At 39.1% G+C, this 19,908-nt stretch overlaps 1 protein-coding gene across 1 annotated transcript in view; it reads right to left on the bottom strand.

Moving 5' to 3' along the window:
* Nucleotides 1–984: 984 nt before the first annotated feature.
* The window catches only part of ST8SIA6 (ST8 alpha-N-acetyl-neuraminide alpha-2,8-sialyltransferase 6), a 47,214-nt gene continuing 28,290 nt past the window's right edge, over nt 985–19,908 (bottom strand). Inside the window, exons 6-9 of the mRNA XM_074900196.1 lie at nt 17,764–17,876; nt 16,344–16,436; nt 12,950–13,422; nt 985–8,613 (exon numbers count right to left, since the gene is read on the bottom strand). Of these exons, the coding sequence (XP_074756297.1) occupies nt 12,954–13,422; nt 16,344–16,436; nt 17,764–17,876 (675 nt within the window). The 3' untranslated portion in view covers nt 985–8,613; nt 12,950–12,953. The remainder of the gene's footprint in view (nt 8,614–12,949; nt 13,423–16,343; nt 16,437–17,763; nt 17,877–19,908) is intronic.

Here is a 19,908-nt window from a genome sequence, read left to right as displayed (position 1 = left end):
ACAAGAAACCCTTTTGGTTTTGATCATCTGTGAAAGACTCACACACTACGGGGAGGGAGGGAGGCCACAAAGATCCAGATCTTAATCTTTGAACAGCGGCCACTTGGTGGTCCATGAGGACAAATAAAACCTTTCAGTTTCATCTTCTGTTCTGGCTGCAATAAAATTTGGCAATTGCAGTTCAATCCCTAGAGGGCCCTAAAGGATAACAGTCCACATCACAAAACAGCTGCATGTACATATTTGACCTGATTTGATGAGGCAGTCAGCTTCTATTTGGAGAAGTCACAGTAAGCAGCACAGAAGCTACATGGCTGCCTTCTGGCCCAAAGTAAAAAGTTAATGCTTTGAGGGAAAATGCTTTCTCTGAAATTTATCGGTTTGAAATTCATTCACTACAAGTATCTGGGTATGTGATGAAAACCTATATTAAGAAAAAAAAATACGTAAGCCACTAAAACATGTCTAGAGGTCTACTAGATACATATCTACTAGACATGTACTCATGGTCAGTATTTTGCACAAAAAACTTTTGCCTCAGTGGTTTTAACACTTTAACTTAATCACTGTTTTCGAAGTGTTCAGTTATTTTTGAAGATAGCTTTCATAGCTATTTTTAGAGGAAAATGGTAACAATTTTTGTTTCTTGTTTGATTCTTTGTTTGATTTTACTTCAATAAATATATTTTAAAATTATTTCAAGTCATTAGAAGTAACAAAAGAAGATGATTAACTGCGTTGCCACACAATAACAGAAAAGACTGAAATCACATGAAGGTATTATTTAAGCAATATATATGCACCAATGCCCCAACCCCCCATACCTGTTTTTAAGCACAGCTTGCTTTTTTCCTTGTATAATTTTAAGGAACTCTCCATATTTCTACTGTCAGTAATGCATTTTCCACACTGCTGTGCTTCAGAAGACATATTTTTGATTTATGTTAAGTCTCGGGAATTCAAAAAAGAAAAAAAAAATCACAATTATGCTTAATAAGTCTTTATTTCCAAACAGAAACTGAAAAAATATTCTATTACAGAACAGGTAACAAGTGCAGAATTCTAAGTATGCGATATAACAGTGAAACCATTGCATCCTTGACAAAAAATCATTAGGCACTTAAAACATGAAAACAAAGTACAAATTAAATCAGCCATAATAGATGACTCAACAATACAAATTCATCTTGGTTTTCTGTAATAAAAGCACACACACAGTTGAGGGGCTTTCCATGCCTCCTCCTAAATCCTGCGCAGAGACACTTCTATGTTACGCTGCACACATTCTACTCAGACAATATCAAATTCACATCTGAAAACATAAGCATTGAGAGAATTTGAGAGAACCTGTTTGGAGACAGCAGTAGCAGAGCCTACACTAGCAGCTTCACACAGAGCTTGGCGCATGTGGAGGAGCACAATTATACCAGCTCCGGGGTGGGGATAAGCTCTGCTTCGACAATTGCATTGAAAAGAATGGAACCAAAATGAATGCAAACAATACACATTTTAAGAGACAATGAAACCTCCGGGCAGAAGCTATCATGGAAACTTTATGGAATTGCATTACATTTTGACACCTGAAACAGTCTCTGAAAAGGAAGACCAACATATTTGCCATCCCTCAGGAGCAGCCCTGTGTAGAACCTCTCCATTGGCCTATCTTCTCACTTGCAGATCTTGAACTAAATCAGAAGCAGAGGTGGCCTCTTAGACCCACCTTAGAAAGGTAAATCTAACAAGCAAGTGTCCAAATGACTAACAAACATACCCTTCCAGAAATCAGTCAGATGACACCCTTAAAAATGATTCTGGGTTATATCACTGGGGTTTTTTTAGGTGACATTACATAACTTCCCCCACAGTTTACTCTGGTAGCATAAAATATAGTGAGTATTTTAAATAATTTTCATTAGATACTCAAATAAAATAATATTAAGAATATTAACATAAAGAATGTGTATGAAGCTACTATATAAAATGTGCATATAAAACATGCAGAAATATCAGCTGTTATATATACTTCAATTTCACAAGAATTTAAGAATGGGTTTGTACGATAAGCACTAATAGTAAATACATCAAGAAGGAGTTTTTAGGGAACCACCTCACAGCTGAGCCAAGAACTGGGAAGCACAGCAAGCTGTTGAACTACAGACTTGCTGTGAAGAATCTCCTCTTGTCAGGGACTAAAGTGAATAGTGAGGAATTTAAAACCAGCAATATTGTCTCAGACTAGACTATCCCGTCACGACCATTAGCATGATTCATTCTGACGGCCTCTTGCCATGATACCATGAATTCATGGTCATGATCATTAAATACTTCCATCATACAATTGTCTGAATTTTCTTCCTCACTGGAGAAAAGAGGGATGAAAAAAAAGACGGAACACAGCAGTACTTTGTGCAGCAACAAACACCAATGCATTGCTGAAGCCACATCAGGATTCAGCAAAATACAAATCTGTTTATCTGATAGCAACACGAGAATGTTACTCCTTCTTGTATTTAACATCCAGACTGTTTTCATCCTTAAACCAGTATTTGCCAACACCTGCCACCGAAGGGCAGTTATTGCTCACACAGAGGGATGTGAGCTCAGTCAGTTATCACACATCACAGTACTAAGTTTACACCTTGGTCTATGTCAAACCCAAGCTTATGTACTCCCATCGTGTTAAGCTCTTGTATTGCTTGAATTTGCTTGATACTGAGAGTGTACTGACAGGCTGCTACCCCATCTAGACCAGTGCACGGTACCCCAGTAACCTGGGGTCATTCCCCTGGTGAGCTGGTGTTCCCAGAATAGGAAGGTATTCTGAAATGCAACTTTATGAAAGGAGACCACTAAACAACAGCAATATTTCCTTTGTTTAGTAGCATGCTTCAGATCGTTCCATGCTCTACTTGACCATTATGATAATTTTGAGTCAATTAAGAAATATTTTATGAAAATCCGGAACAAATTTTAATAAATATAAATCTGCCCACTCATTGTGCATTGTAGCTGAAAGGTCCAAATTATTTCTCCAGAATACCCTGAATGATCAGCAGCCTTGGCTGTCCAGAAACTCAGAGAAGGATGACGTTCCTGGCTAAAATGACAGAATTCAAAATCAAGAGAGCCACGCTTTATATGGTAAATATGCACCCCTTTGTCACCGTCCTTGGCTAGTAGACCTAGAGATGAAAGAGATCAGCTGCTGAAGTATCACAAGATGAAGGATTACCTGGCTGTGAACATTTCAAACTAAGATATACTTAACTAACAAGCTCATGTGTAAGAAGTCTACTGCTTCACAACGTGCAACAAGTGGCTATCAGCTGTTTGAAATAAAGGTGTTTCAGGATAAAGCACTCCATGGAACACTCCTTGGGCTTGATCTCACACAGACTCCTGTACACATGTGGACATGTGCTTTTTGGACATGAGAGTCCCTGGAGGAGCTACTTACTGCACAGATGTTCAGGATCTCACTCTGCAGATTTTTCACATGAGAGTGAATAACAGGACAGAGAAAGACCTCCAGGTCAAATGTTTTTTAACCTAGATTACCATGTCAGTCTGTAGCTCCACCACGGAGTCCATGAGGCTCAAGGTCTAAGTGATCAACTAATCCAGAGCAATTAACCAATCCATATATATATACCTGTACTGGATAAAATCAAATAATACATAACAACAGGAATATTTTGCTAGTAATTTGAGAAGCCCACAGAAGGGCTAGGTCACCTAGGTCATTTAGTTTCTTTTCCTGAATCACACAAGACAGAGAATTTTATCTTGACTCAAGCATGGCAATATGGCAGACATCTTACTACTGCACAAAGGAAAGAAAATCAAAGTGAGATTAACTGGTCTCAAAACCACCGACCTTGTGCAGCTCTGTTCTCTGCAGATGCTGTTTGAGATGCTGGGATAAGCAGAGACTGAAAACCCAGGCATACTGAATAACGAGCAAGTTTATGCAAGTTTACTGTCAGTGAACTGAGAAATAGCATTTACAGTCAAAGGGGTTTTTTATAGTTATCATTTCTGAGCCTGCTGGTGGTGAACAGCTTTTTAAAATTACTGTAATGGGAAAGAGAGAAGGGGGAGCAATAATCACCCGGTGTAGGCACCTAGAGTCCTTAGTAGAGGTACTGTAGAGTCCTTAAGCACCTTCTGTCACAACGGGGAGAAACAGGCTCCTTTCCACCAGAGCAGCCATCATGCTGCGATGCCCCCTTGCAGGAGCCCATCTCTCCTCTCTGACTAGGGAGGTCCCCAGAGATGCTACCTTCCTGACTGGACCAAGATTTCAGGGAACCGCTGGGCCTGTCCAACAGCTGTCAAACAACAAATGGCCCCTGCAGTGTCCCTTCAGTCCCACCTGCATGGTCTCACCCCATCCTTTGCTTTGACTCTTAACTGCCCCTGGCCCTGCTGGCACGAACCAATTTTCTCTTTGTTGCCATGTTACGTTTTTGCTGGCCCAGGATGCCAAAACAGCTCAGTGCAGGATATGACAGGAGCCAGAGACAGTATGAAGGAAGGAGTGCAGTGCAAGAATGAGGACTGGACTGCGTAGTCATCCATTACAGCTTAAGTCACTGTGGAGCTACAGCTCAAATTTAGCACCTCACGTTAGGCAATGTGAATATCCCACCATGCTGCCTTCCTTGAGATGTAAACCAAGCCATTTAAAGTATGTTTGATTGTGCCGCAGCATTTGACTCACTGCCATACAAACTCCATAACCGACACCAAACAGGACTACATAATGCAGTGCTGGATCCTACAGGAAGACACAACATTAAAGATTCAGAGAAAAAGGAATAAAAGCAGCCAAGAAGGCTTTAATCTTAACGATGCTGTGAAACAGTCATGTGCAAGGACACTGTCAGATTCTGCAAAGGTAAAGCAGAACTATTAGCATGTTGTCAGTGTTTCCATCTTTAGAAAAACTATTTAAGCCTATTATTCATTCCACAGCATGTGACGGCATTGGAGGCCCACAAACCCTAAAAGTTATTATTCCTCATGTGAAGTAGAGGGAACTGAAAGGCCCTGTCTAACTTTTGGTCAAGAATCCTTAATCAAAACTGCACTCGGCTCAGTCTTGTAAAAGTGTTATAAACATTCCCAGCCACGTACAAAATCAATTTATTCATCATTAATTTGCACAGATGTAAAGTAAATGAGAAATAATTTATTTGGCTACCTGAGAAAACATCCTTTCTCACAGTGAGAGTACTTCAGCAAGTCTTGATCAATCTAACTTAACTGTTCCCTGTCACACAGAAACACCGCTATTAACTCGCCCAGTCTGTGCACAAATTAACATGACCCAGCCACCGAGCACACAGCAGCAGTAACTATGATAAAGCTGAGTACAAGGTCTGCACTCCTGTGAAGTGGATGCAACTAACATCTCATAATAACTTCAAGTCTAGTGCAAAGCCTGAGAAAGCTACATTAAAATCAGGTTCTTAATCTAAAGTCTAATCGAGCATATTTTTATTCTGTGAGGAGTTAAGCAAATTTGTAGGACAGGGTAGAAAGGTTAACAATTCCTTGACACATTTGTCAGTCCTGTGCTTCAAACAAATCACTGAGAGCTCTGAGAGCGCAGATCAGGTCTTCGGGTCAACGGTAAGTTTAAAGTTTGCTGAAACAGCGCTAAAAGGTCAAAGCATCTGTGTTACTGAGCTTTCCACTTGCTCTCATTTTTGAGTGCTACATCACACTCCTTCAGTTAAGACCTCTCTTTGTCAAGGAAACTAGAATAGGTTTCTTCTTTTTAGCTAAACCTCTCTTAAAATCTCTCCAATAATTTTCCAATTACTAATACATATGTAACACACAGTTGCACAGGAACAGTCCAGACACACGGTAACTTCAGCTCTTTAAGGTGCATCATGGTACATTATACATTTACTCACTGAGACAATGCAATACAGTGTTAACAAACACTTTTGAAAAAAGTTGCTTCTCCACTGCAAATAAATTTAATTTTCTGCTCTCCACATTTTCTACTTACACACAACCAGGTTTTGCCACTTTACTCATGCTGAGTGATTAACTGAATTTAATCTGAGCAATGAACACTACCCTTTGCATCACGTCTACATACACACAAAGCACCTGCAATTGTTCTGTATACAATGCAAGATCCTCTCAATCTCTAAAAGATGTATGAATTTTTCCAAGTCAAACCGTGTAGCTGCTACAGAGCCAAGATCATCTCACTGCACTACACTAGACTGGAATAAGTTATAGTCCTTGCCTGAACATCCCTGGTGCACCTTTTTCTCTCTGGACGAAATATGACATGGTTCTCCTCAACCTAGGTTGTTGGCAGCACCCAAAGGGCAACTACATCACTTTGCACAGCTTCCAGCTACAAATACTCAGGGACAGCCTACATGAGTAGATTTATGGCATAGGAGGAACTCTTTTGGGAGCAAATTTGTCTTTGATCTATAACTAGGGTCTTGAAGTAGGCAGCCATCCATAACACTTGTAACATGGATGCAGGGTCTTGCAGCAGTCAGATCTCCGCACATGAGCAGCAGATGTCTGTGGCCGGAAACTAGCACAAATTTCACTGCTGGTGAAGACAAAATGTGGAGTTGTGGTGCTGGAACCATAACAGATCACAATAAATCAAACCCTTGTGCTCGCCTCTTTCAGTCACCAGCTGGTAACGCAGATGTACCCATTGACTTAATTCTGATGTCTTTGTTTCTGTAAAAAGCCCTACTGATATTCAGAACTCTACTCATGTATTAGTGGTGCCATTCAATGCCCCAAAGCACTATCCATTTTTTAAAAACCTTATTTTCAAAGATTGACTTTATTGCTTTATGGACACTTCTGTTTGGGTAGGAGTAGTATTGGATTCTGCTACCATTATCTTGGAAATGGACCAATGCTGAATGTGGCTCAAATAACAGACCTGGAACCATAATGATTGATTCTAATACTTTCAGGATTATTTATGTGATTATAAAACTGCTGCAAGGTAAGCTTTCAAATACTACAACAATATAAAAATGCTGTTACGAAGTATCACTTTAAAAGTTTTTTTGAACCTTATTTTATAAGGTTAGACTACTTAAGAAGGAATTTTTTTGCAGACATAAACCTCAATGAGTGGACTATTGAATGCTCTTTAAATCAGTTGACTGGGGATTTAATGCTACAGTGACAAAAGGAGTTTTAGTAGACAAAATGCCCGATAATATCTGACTGTGAAAGGACACTCTATCTTTGAACTGATCATTCAACAGACTCTCGAAAAAGTCACTGAAACCTTTTAACAAAAAGTAGCTATTAAAAAAAAGTCGCTTTTTTTTCTTTGTTTTTATTTGTTTTTTCTCTTGTGGTAAAACATACAAGCAATAACATACAAGCAGCCATAGCTAGGGCAACAACTGCTTGTTGTAGCTCCTGTAAATGTTAATGTGATTCTTTCCATTGGGCTGATATTTCACGTTCTCTTGTCGCAGGATGTTGCTCCAGGTATTCCTGGACCATATGGAAACTTAAAGCATGGGGTTTAGATAAGGTAACTGTTAAGTTCTTCTCTCTGGTATTGGAGAAGAGCTTGGGGTTGACTCTAAGAGGAACATTCTTCTATTAATGCTTAGTACAGTTTTAATACGAGATATGCTAGGTGAAAAAGAAATAGAATTGATATGTTTGGTACCTATAATTTTTCTAATGAATAGGCCATCTCCTATGTCAGCTGAGATACAGAGCTGGGATAGGACGAATGTGTACAAAGTCATGCCCTAGCAGGACTCTGGAGACTGCAGCACAGAACCTAGTTTATTGTCCTCATTTGGAGCTGAACTGGACCTTAGACAGGAACATAAGCAACAACAGGGGTTTAAAAACAATTATACAGCTCTAGTCCTTCAAATACTTGTACGCAAAATTAACATCATTCACATGAGTGATCCCATTAAATCCACAGCATTATCTACTGCCCACAAAATGAAAGCCCATTAAATCCACAGCATTATCTACTGACCACAAAATGAAAGCCCATAAACCACTTGACTATATCTAACCTGAGGGATTTTTTCGTCTGTGCACCCTGGGACAAACTAAGAATGACATGGCTCTGAATGAATTACTCCTCTGTAGCTCTTCTCATCACCTTTCTCATGTAGACAAATGCTAGCGTTTACAGGATCAAGTTCTTAACTGAAAATGTTCACTGCCAACTCACACAGCTACCATACAGAGACAACTGCCTGTATTACGTGATATTAACAAAACCAGAGATCTTACGTCAAAATATTTTAATGATATTTTAAGAAGCAAAACATGATGAATGTCACATATTGCCACCATCTTGAGATTGTGCTTTGCTACAATTAAACCAATAGTCATGAGTTCCAGAATTTCCCAAATAAATGTTGTATTGTATTTAAAAAAATGATTACTCAAAATTCAGAAATGTAGCAGTCACTGTGTGAAAAAATCACTTCCTTTTCTCTCCAAGTGTAAAATATTTCTCTATTGTAATAATGCAGTTTAATGCTCACAAAATCACATCAGATCAAATCCAACATCGAACTGCTGACATACACAAATTGTCTCCTTAGGATCATCATCCTGGAATTAAAACAATAAAATATGTTACTTGTATTTCTTGTATAGTAGGAAAACTTCTTTTTATAGTCAAAATAAGCCAACAGCTTCATCTTCTGTGTATGCTTTTCGCCTTCTGCATCTGCTTTTTCATCCTTATTTCAGACTGGGAGTTTGTGACATTTACTATAGAGCATCACAGGCTCACAAAATTTCTCCTGGGTAAACTGGACTGCTAGTCTCTGATCTAGCTCAAGCTAGATCTGCTCTTTCTAAAGGAGGACTCCTTCATTCAAAAACCCCCAGAACTCACCTCACCTGCACCACCCTCTTCAGGCTTCATAAGCTAATGGGGTCTAACCAGTATATTCATGGGACATGTCCACTGCTAATCCAAATATGGATATGTTTTAAGTTATATTATAATAATCATATTTTGAAAGAGCTAGAGATTGAATTTATTCTGTTTCTTCAGCAACCTAGTTCTGCTGTGGAAAAACCAAACCAAACAAAACCCTTCTACATATGTAAATACTTTGTTATTTGAGTTGAAATCAAACATCAATTCTAATTTGATTTAATCTATATTTTTCTATTCTGGTGGGATTTAACTAAACCAGAAGCAACTTATCTCCACTTGTTTCATTACTGACACTATTCTTAACGATTAAACCTACTTAGTGGCCAAACACATGAGCAAAGTGTGTGCTTAAAAGCCCTACCACACGGGTACTAAAGCAGAACACCTTTCTTTCAATGATGTATACATCTAATAATTTCACACTGGATAATATTTGCCCAAGTCAAGGATAGGCTGAAATCTGGCTGCCTGACAGGAATTCAGAGGTATCTTTATTTTCAAAATGTGGTATCATTTTTCTCAAGGTCGTTAAAAGTGAATTGTGGGGCAGTTCATATTTCTTTAGCTACACTGAGACATCAGAAGCATAAAAGAATTTCAGCAGAATTTAAGCTCATGTTGGTATCCTACTGTTAGAAATAGGTTTTTTATAATAGTATTTATCACTTATTTGGATTGCAACAACTTTTAAGATTAAAAAAAAGATCACATGCTGACAGAGTTTGGAACAAAATGATTCTCTTTGATGTTAAGTCCTGAGCAAGTAAGCAGGCAGCCCCCTGTTTTACAGGATGCTGCCCTGCTAGCTCCACCTTGAGTGGAGGGCTGCACTGCTGCTCTCTCTGTCAAAAACAGACGGCTTTTAATCCTCTATTTGGAATTAAAAAGCCCAGTTCCAATTTTTCTTTCCAGGTAAGATACGCTCACACTTAGTCGAAGGTTCAGCAGTTCTTACTCCCTACGCACCAGCGCACCTCTGCTCAAACTCTCCTCCTTCAGTCCTTCTGCTCAGATGACTGACCAATATTTTCTTCCTCAGGCTCTGAGTCTCAGTTTCATTCTTTCTTTCTGTGCTTTTTTCTGTTGACTGACTCCACTGAGCAGCTGCTTAATATTACTGTGCTGTATGTCAAAGCAACACATACTCAATCTTTCCTGCTGTCTCTTTCTAGCAAACAGAAAACCTGATGGATTCTTGGTCAGACAAAATTTGCATTTTAATCAGGCTTCTGGACAATCAAATTTTTGTCAGTCTGATTAATTTATCATCTGGCAATTTTTCTAATCAGATTTTCCTGAACCAGGCCATTTCCACTCCTTGAACCTACATTAACTTTGAAGCTAATGATATCCCCTTCAGGTTTATCAGGTTAAACCAATGAACAAACAAGACTTCCTTCAGCTGCAGGGCCATACCAAAAATTATTTGGTAATTTAATACAGAATAATAAAGATCATTATTTTAATTACATTCTAAGGTCTTGCTGATGTCTCATTTTCCATTTTACCATCTGTGATAGGCATGCATCTACTTTAGTGAAGACATATACATGGTCTGTTGAGCATAATCATAAATGTGCAGGAGCAGATATTAAGGCAGATATTTAGGCAGATATTAAGGAGTTTCCCACATTGCTCAGTGCCAGCTCTTCAGGGCTCTTTTATCTAAAAATTCTCTCTATCCAATAAGAAAAGTTCATCTTTACAATGGAAAGAATGGTGTTCAGGAGCAATACTGCCAAAATGATTCACTGGGATGCAATCATGCTCTCCCTATACTGTTCCAGAACCTGCGACCTGCTTGCAACATAGATGCTTGAAGCAGAGCAGCTTCCTTCACTTCTTATTTACAGCAGCAAATTTTTGTGGGCCAGGAATGTGTGAGGAAAGTTCTGTCTGAGACTTCTGTGGGCACCTAGTGGTGTAAGGAAGCTTCAGCCACCCACTAACAGGGAAGAGCACGGAGAAGGGAAAACATAAAAGGGAAATTGAAAAGTGAAATGAGATTGTTCAGTTTTTAGAAAAGGTCATCTTCAGGGAAATACACTCATCATAGAATTTCAATTATCTCTAATAGTTGATAATAGTAGCAGGATGGTAGCTTATACTGAAAGCATTTAATTTCTTTGGGTTTAAAGGGCTAACTTTTCAGTTTGTAAATGTAAGTGTAAATCAGGGCAGCACAACTTACCCTTCTGATTGTTTTTTTCTTTACAGCTTGTTTTGCAAATTTGGCCACAGAAGTGTTTTTCAGTCTGTCAAGCATGGACAGCATTTAATTAACCCATACAGATGCTTAAACATTTTTGTGGCTTCTATGTGCTTCTCTCTAGATTAAATATTCATAAAGAGCTGCCTTTCATTTTCTTAGCTGCTGTAGTTACTACAATTAAAATTACATGGTATGTCTCCAGCGATTTATATTACAGGAAGAATAAATACAATGGCAACTGCGGGGTATAAACAGCTTAGCCACTCAGAAAAATACATTATGTATTTCTTAACCTTTCCAGTATGCTGCAAGTTTTTACAAGCAAAAAAGCATACCTTAGCCACATGAAACTGCATACATGTGCACCTCCTCCTAGGTAATCTCCTGCCATGGCCTAGGACAACTAAGATTCACTAGATGGCTTCTAAGTCCCTTCTCACATGTTTTATATTATTCTAATAATAAATTAAAGCAGTTTATTTTTCTATTTCTTCAAAGAAACTGAGTAAAATTGTGCCTTCTTGGTACTAGTAATCTGCTAGTTTAAAATTTAGCAGTCTCTGATGATGAACCACGTATGAATGTATCTTTGACAGCACATTTTCTAAATACCATCAAAGGATATTTTCAAATACATTTCAGAACCTAGCCAGAGGAAAAGCCCTTAGCTTTTGAACTTAAAATTCCTGGTTTGAACAAGAAGATGCTATTTTAATTTATTTAACTTGAGTAATACAGTCGTGAGATTATATCAGTCAAATTAAAGCATATTGTATACAATAGTAGTTCTACTGTAAATTTCACTTACTGTTATGTTATCTTGGATCCCCTGGAAAAATAGAGTTCTATGACAGGCAGATCTGACAACATTATTGTGAGCTGGGGAATTTCTGTGTTAGCTTAAAAGATGAGGAAGTGTTTATACAAATTGGTCTTATTCTGTCAAGAGGACAAATCAAGACTGAAAACATGCAGACAAATCTCGGCAAAGTCATCTGTAATCTGTACATGGTAAATTGGCTCAAGGTCAGAGCCCAGACTCCGTGCTGCATTTTTCTGAGGCAATACACAGAAGGTAGAGGTCCAAGGGGGGATGGGCTAGTTCGAAAGGACAGAGGAAAGGGAATGACACTTCATCCTGTATCTGTAACTCCCAGATGCTGAGCTGTCTCATTGTAAAATCCTCAAGAAGATCTGCTGTAGTGTATGGCAGCTTACTCACTGCTGTTCACAAGCTGTTCCACAGCCCAGGGCTGCGAGAGCATACTGGTCTAAACTTTACCTAACAAGAAGGAACAAGGGCACATAGGCATGCTCATCCTTCACGGGTCAATCTTAATCCTTACTTTGGCCTCTGTATACATCTGGAACGGCTGTGCCAGGATTGGGTGTCTTCTCCTGCAGATCATAGCATCTGACTGCCTTTAATAAAGCAATTCACAAAGGAGACTGGTTCATGGAAACTGATATCAAACCAAACATAGGTTGGTAGAGACATATCTGATATATGGAGACACTATGGACAGACTGTGAATTATGCTGATAATGTGTATCTAGCTATGCTTCCAATCTAAATATCACAATTAAAAAACATTGCTCATCTTTATGGTACATTATATTTATCCAGAAAACTCCAACCTTTCACTTATTTATAAACACAACTTTTGTTGAGTGTCAGGTAGAAACATCTCTCTAAGGAACAACAGACCCACACTGTTCTCAAAACAAGTTTTCTTTTGACACATTACTTGAATAAAGACATTTTATGTGGTAAGAATGTGACCTACCTTTTTAGTCTGATTCACATTTACCAAACTGCAACTTCAAAATGCCTTTGCCATGAAGTTGAAGGATCTGGTTGTATTCTTTGGGCATTGCATGGAAACCTGGTTTAGGCAGCTGGTTGTCATAATAGTGGTGGCTGATTGGCATCTTCTCTGTGGATTTTGAGAAAGGCCAGAAACCATAGAGCTTCACATTCTCACACAGCTCAAGAGCAGCACTAGTGATCATAAAACCAGATGACAACCGGTAGGCTTTCACACCCTTAGTTCTCCAGAACTGAGCAAGACTTTTCAAATAAGCAGGGTGAAAAAATATTGCCCTTTGGGTTGCTTTGAACTCTTGCAGTGTGTGATATACTTTAAAAGAAGTGGCTGTGTTGCTTCTGAAGGAAAATGCTGGCAATAAAAGGAAAGCATCTCCATAGACCGCAATGTTCTCCAGAAATTCTGTCTTCTTTTCATTTAGTTTGTTGTATCTGCAAAGTACAACATTTTAGGAAAAGAGTGAATGGAATGCACTATTGATATAAATATTACAGACCAAAACAGCACAACTGCACTTGCATATATGAGCTATGAATTTGGCTGAACCAGTTCAGCCTGTCTACATTGCAAATTTATACCAACCTGTTACATGTTGTCATACATGCAGTTATGAAAATACGGCTTTATTGTATAAGAAGAACAAACTTCAGAAGATTGAATTGGCAACACGGAAGCTACTGAAGCAGATCAAATTCACTGCTAATAAGTCCAGGACCTGTTTACAGAATTGATCAATTCAAGAAATTTCAAAGGAGAAAGAAAAATAAAATCATATTTATACTTTCTCTGTTTAAAAATATATGCACTATGATATGTATTGACTGTGTTTGTGAAATGTGTTTCTTCCATGAATAGGTATACAATAACCCCTCTTCAAAAGCTGGGTGTCTGCCCTGTGTGGGAATACAAGCATGCATGTAAGCAATCTTGGGAGTGTTAAAGATTAGTGTGTGCTCAAGTTTTGCAGGGTCTTAGTTGCTTTTTCTATACTTTTAAAATAGCTGAAAATATAGGCATGTCTATTTATCTCCTTCAACTACAAAGGGAATACATGGAGATCTGCAAAGACTTAATTTCACAAATGATGAGGATTTATCCTCAGATGCTTTGTGTCCCCAACAACCAGCAAAGAGACTTAGTTCTCACCACTGGGTAATTCTGTGCTCCCAAATATTGAATAGTGAACTTCCAACGCTATCCAAGAAGAGATACAAGACACAAGGGGGTCACTCAACTTGTTTCCTCTATAGATCTGACTTGCCTCAATCACCTGAACATGTGGTACTTGCACCCCCACTTTGGGATTCAAAGCACTGAGTCCTCTCTTGTGGGTAGTCTTCTATCTGAGCAGTGTATTTTCACATTTTAAGGACTACTGGAACCCACTTTCACAAATGGCTCCAGCAGAAACTGGAAAACTTAGTTTCATTTCTCTTCACAACTTGAGTAGGTTCAAACCCTCTTATACAACACTTCAAGAGGACAGCAGCCACTGCTGTTTCCATTCAAAATGCTCATGGAAGAGTTATTAGTTACCTCCTGCACAATTGAACTCATGCGAGGAGTGATAGACCCCTTCCCACCCTGAAGGGGTTTAAATTTACAGCTGCTGCTTCCCAGAAAAGCACCATTACCACCAGACTGAAACAAAATGAATGAGACACTCAGGCCCTCCTGTTGACCCCGGACCACTGTGCATGCAAGAAGCACAGAGCCAAAACAAGCAAGAAACACCTGAGTCTAGGAATGGTGGCTGAAGGGCCACATTCTACTCCAGGAATGTTCTCTGTTTCTACTTAGCGTAAATTATATAAAGAGCCTTCAGGACAGAACTTTGATCTCCGTTATTCCTTAACTAGAAGCCTGAACAATTCAACCTCATCTTGTTTTTCTTTGCAGCTCTCCCACTGTAAGATGCAGTGTAGCCCAGCTCCATCAGGACACATAAGAACTGTGCTCCTTTCCTCCAAAAGTGTCACCTACATTGTACACCCTGACAGACACAGTTCAAAAGCTGATTAACCTTAACAATAATAACATCAGACTAGACCAGTACCCAAACACAGAATAAGAAATTAAAGTGAGTAAAGTCAGAATAAGCCTTCTGTGAGAAGAAACAAACTTAGTTCTGTTAAATGGTGCCAAGTTGCTTCCTGCCCCTCCTTCAGAGGCATTTACAGACTTCTCTGAATATTTAAATAATTAATTTGTAAAAATCCTAAAGTTCCCTCATAATCTCATTTTGTTCTCACACAGGTTTAGCTCCTGTTTACTTCAGTGTAACTCCTATTAACCCTGTTTACCTAAAAAATGGATGCAGCTGTGGCAGAACATCTTGATCAAGCCCAGACAAATCATGCATCAGGTCAGTAGTCACCAATGATGCTGAGTCACTGAACAAAGTTTTCCTTCCTCATATTCTTGTGCCTCTCCACTAATGCCAATGAGCTAAATCTGGTTTTGGGGAAGCAATAATCCATCTTCTTTTAAGTCAAAAAAGGCTGGGTAAGCATCAAGGTAGTTAGTACTCATTGCAAAAAATCCAATTCTATCCCAGAATTGACAAATGCCTGTTAGTCAGTTCTATGCTCAGTATACTTCATCCTTCTCCCTTTAAAGGAGAAAAAAGAAAGCTTTGTCTCATGTTGTCTATTTGACAAATACAGATATGACAGACAATAAGATAGAGTCAGATCAGTAAGCAGTAAATAACATGCCACAGCAGTCCTTTTCATAGATAAGCTGCAGTTCCAGCCTGCTGAAGATGTCAGATTAGTCAGCCTGGCCTTATTAGATTTTCTTTTCATCAAGAAGGTGAAAAAAAAACTTTGCTGAGAAAAAAGTGTTTGAGCAGCTTTCGTATGGATTGAGAAAATGGATGACAGAAATTGGGCCTCCATTCAGGAAACAGCCTTCATCAGAACAGCCTCTAAGCACATTACCTAAGAACATGAGCTTACAGTCCTACTGATAGAGTCAGACACACATTTCCAAGCTTTCCCCATTCATGATTACAATTCCTTTCTTATGCTGGGGGTTGTGAGGATCATAGCAGGGGGAAAGAAGAGGCTTGGGCTTGCAATCATCAATTTTACTCTGTCATAAATTGTGAACTGGTGCCAACCAAGGCACTTGCTAATCTGAGTATTGCTGACTCCTTTCTGGTACAAAAAAGGCCAGGTTTAACAGATTTCCTTTTAAACTGCTACATATTTCACATGGAAACTAAGGTTTAATGAAGTAATCTGCATGCACTGCTCTCCATGCTGGTATCCCAATGGATTTCCAACATCTAAAAAATGTCAAACAATTATACAATATTGCATAGAAGCAGATTTGCAGTGGTACTTACTTCTGAGCTATGATACTCGGATTAACAGTCACAAGGTTTGTTTTATTGCCAACATCTTTGCTAATGCTTCCTGTGGTTGGAGGTAGGTTACACCTGAAATTGAGAAACGTTTACTCAAACAAACGCGCACCAGAAATGCTTTACAGTTATTATTTGCAAATTCCTCCTTGTTCAATGACACTCTCATATAAGCTCCCAGGGATCTCTAAGCACTTTACAAATATTAAATAAGGCTTATGGCACTTCTAGTAAAAATATTTAATCCACTGTACAGATGGTTAAAATAGGGCAGAGATAGCCCATTTTCATAAATCATCTCACAAATCAGGAGCAAATTTAAAATCCCAGAAGGAGCCAGTCTATGAATGCCCTATGTTCGCCGCTAGGAAATACTGCCCCTCTTGCCTAAACGATGCTTATCTTTTGAAAGTCCTCTATTTTCCGCTTAAAAACAGTCTGATTAATACCAGTCCCTCAGCTTGCACAGCAGTGTTGACAGCTGTTTCGTGAGACAACAGCATAACTTGCCTAATTGCAGAAACAGTGGTTTCTGTAACAAGTAAAGAAAATTCTTTTTAAAGCCAGTCACTTAGTAAGTTTAGCATCTTAGTATGTAGATTTCCCATTTTTGAGACAGTTATCTAATTGGAAAGACTTTTTGTTTGTTTGTTTGTTTGTTTTTTAATTTCAAAAGCCTAAGTATTAGTCAAAAGCAGGAAGGGAAACAAAATCCAGCAGACTGTGTGATTGGATGTCACTGAGAGAAGAACCTTCACTTGCTAACTCTGTTCCCTTGCAGGGGTCACAAAGTGGGAGTCATGTACTGATAGAGTGAACCAAGTTTTGGTTTGTATATGCCTGGCTTTCTCCACAATCTATAGAGGCAGCTGAAAAAAACTACTTAAATAAGATGCCTACGTTTTTAGATGTCTAACAGAAGGTGAGACAAATACTGTGGCCGTTAAATAATTGCATTAGTGAGCCTAGTGAAGGAAAAGTAGACCCTTTGCTAAATCAGAGGTAAATATGTGACATGTAATACCAGTCTTTCTAATTTCAATTTCAGAGTTTTCTTTATTCTCTTCTCCTAATTAAAGAAAAAAACAAGACAGGAAAAAAGTTCCCTCTCCTAAAGAATGTTAAGTGAACAGAAATTTCAGGTTCTCAGATAATCACATTTCACATCACTGGCAAGGTATCTTTGCAATCATAAATCATACATGTATCCATACAGTCCTCTCTTTACTTAAGAAGCAGAGTTCTGAAATCCACAAAACAGAAGGACTACCCTTGGAGAGGCAGAAATAAAGAAGTGTCAAGATCCCTCCTCATTGCTACAAGCTGGCATTGCCATGCTTCCAAGCCTGCCAAGTTTTTAGAAACGTTTCCACACCCTTCAGTAAGACAAAGCAGCTCTTACCTAAACACAAAGTCAGAACGATCAATTTCAGCTCCGCAGCTAGAGTTTTTCAGAATGCCTCCATTTCCAACCACGGCACAGGTCTTGAAGTGATAGACTGAAAGAGGAGAGGACTGCAAACAGATAAAAAAACATAGCCAATGCTTTATAAATATTTTGATTGTTTCCTTGTGTCTTTAGTCATTTGTCCTTGCAGGTTTAATCCAGTAAACCCCAGTGAAAGCATTCACCATTTAGCAGAGAGGGTTGCCAGGCCTGGACAGCCAAGAGCCAAAAATAGGCACCAAAAGACAGAGAACTGCTACTTCTGTCGTCAGTACCTCGAGGGAGTAACACTGGATTGTTAAAACTGGATGAATATCTTTCAAATACACTTAACACAAAAATTATCTAGTAATGGACTGAATCCTTTACAAGCTAAGGAACTAACTTGTATGAAGATAAATTAACCCATTTTCCTTTGCACTGTATCAGACTGGGGGTTGTCACATAAGTCATTGACTTTCATCTAACAGAAGGTAACTTTGTAAATGCTGATTACTTTGTCACCATGCAATTACATTTAATGTAAAATAACAAATTTAGAAGAACCTGAAGATGCTGTAAAGGATAATCATGTGCCCCGGCTTAACTCACGGTGGATATGAGGGCTAACTGAACAGGTTACTGTTTCTGGCTGTTCACCTTCCTAGTCTTCTTGTTAGAGGTTGCTGTCTTGCAGTGGGGAAGCTGAATGGGAGCTAAGCGCATCCACTTGTGAACCAACACAGATCACAACCTCGCAAATTAATGTAAATTGTTGGCTGTTTCGGTTGACATTAATATAGTTGGCTGTTATCCCAGGGTTCTTGCTCAGCCTTTCCTGCTGTGGGAGCACTGACATTCAACAGAGGCCAACAGCTGGGCTACTCTGACTGCAGAAACTGAACCCACTTGTAAAACTGAGTCAAATCTTGCTTACACAAAGCGTTATCCTTCCACATCCTCTCATCAGCTTGCCCAAAGAGAAGCAGGAAGAGACAATGTTATAAAAAGCGTGGGGAAAGTGGCAGACATCATGTTCCCTGGTAATATATTACAAAACATGTTCAAGTATTTTGTTCAACTCTGAAAAGACAGTAGGAGAAGGCCAGACAACTCTGGCAAGCTTAGCAAGTATATATGCACATAAAACATACTACTTTTTTCTTTCATTCAGTTTAAATTTGGAATCACTGTAACCTCTACTGCAATGAAGTTTTTAGTGATTCACAGCAGTGTGAAAAAGGACTAGACTCATGGTAGCTGGGATTTCACAAATCAAGAATGCCAGAGAGGTGTAAAAGGGCTCCCATGTGCTATTACTTTTGAGAAATTAAGTACATCTCTGTGCCCCTGTTTATCTGGTCTCCAGAGCTTGTGTGGTTATTACAAGTCCTGAGCTACAAAATCTGATTCTTTCACTCAACCTCTGTTTCTGGCTGCAAAGGCCCCACCCCAGCAGGCAGCAAAGCTGGTGAAAGGGCTGGAAGGAATGTCCTATGAGGACAAGGACTTTGGCCTTGTATAGTTTGGAGAAGAGGAGGCTGAGGGGCGACTCATTGCTCTCTACAGCTTCCTGAGGAGGGGAAGTGGAGAGAGAGGTGCTGATCTCTTCTCCCTGGTATCCAGTGATAGAACACATGAGAACGATTCAAAGCTGCTCCAGGGGAGGTTTAGACTGGACATTAGGAAGCATTTCTTTACTGAGAGGGTGGTCAAACATTGGAACAGGCTTCCTATATAAGTGGTTGATGCCCCAAGCCTGCCAGTGTTTAAGAGGCATTTGGACAATGCTCTTAATGACATGCTTTAACTTGGTCAGCCCTGAATTGATCAGGCAGTTGGACTAGATGATCATTGTAGGGCCCTTCCGACTGAAATGACTCTATTCTATTCTATTCAGTATCAGGTATACCACCAAAATATTTTTCATAAGTTATATGCCCAAGCCTGCACTGGAAATGGCATGGAATACCAGAAATATGAAATGTTCCAGCCTGAAATGCCTTTGAAAATGGGAATGAGCAAAGCAAGGAAAATGTTCTCAGACGATTTACTCCTCAATTCAGTTGGCTGCCAAACCAGGCTGCAACTTGTGTTCTGTAGTAACTCTGCCTACAGTCT

The sequence above is a fragment of the Athene noctua genome, chromosome 2, assembly GCF_965140245.1.
Source record: "Athene noctua chromosome 2, bAthNoc1.hap1.1, whole genome shotgun sequence".
Taxonomy (NCBI): domain Eukaryota; kingdom Metazoa; phylum Chordata; class Aves; order Strigiformes; family Strigidae; genus Athene; species Athene noctua.
Note: the sequence above shows the minus strand (reverse complement) of the source record. Positions and strands in the feature narration are given on the sequence as shown.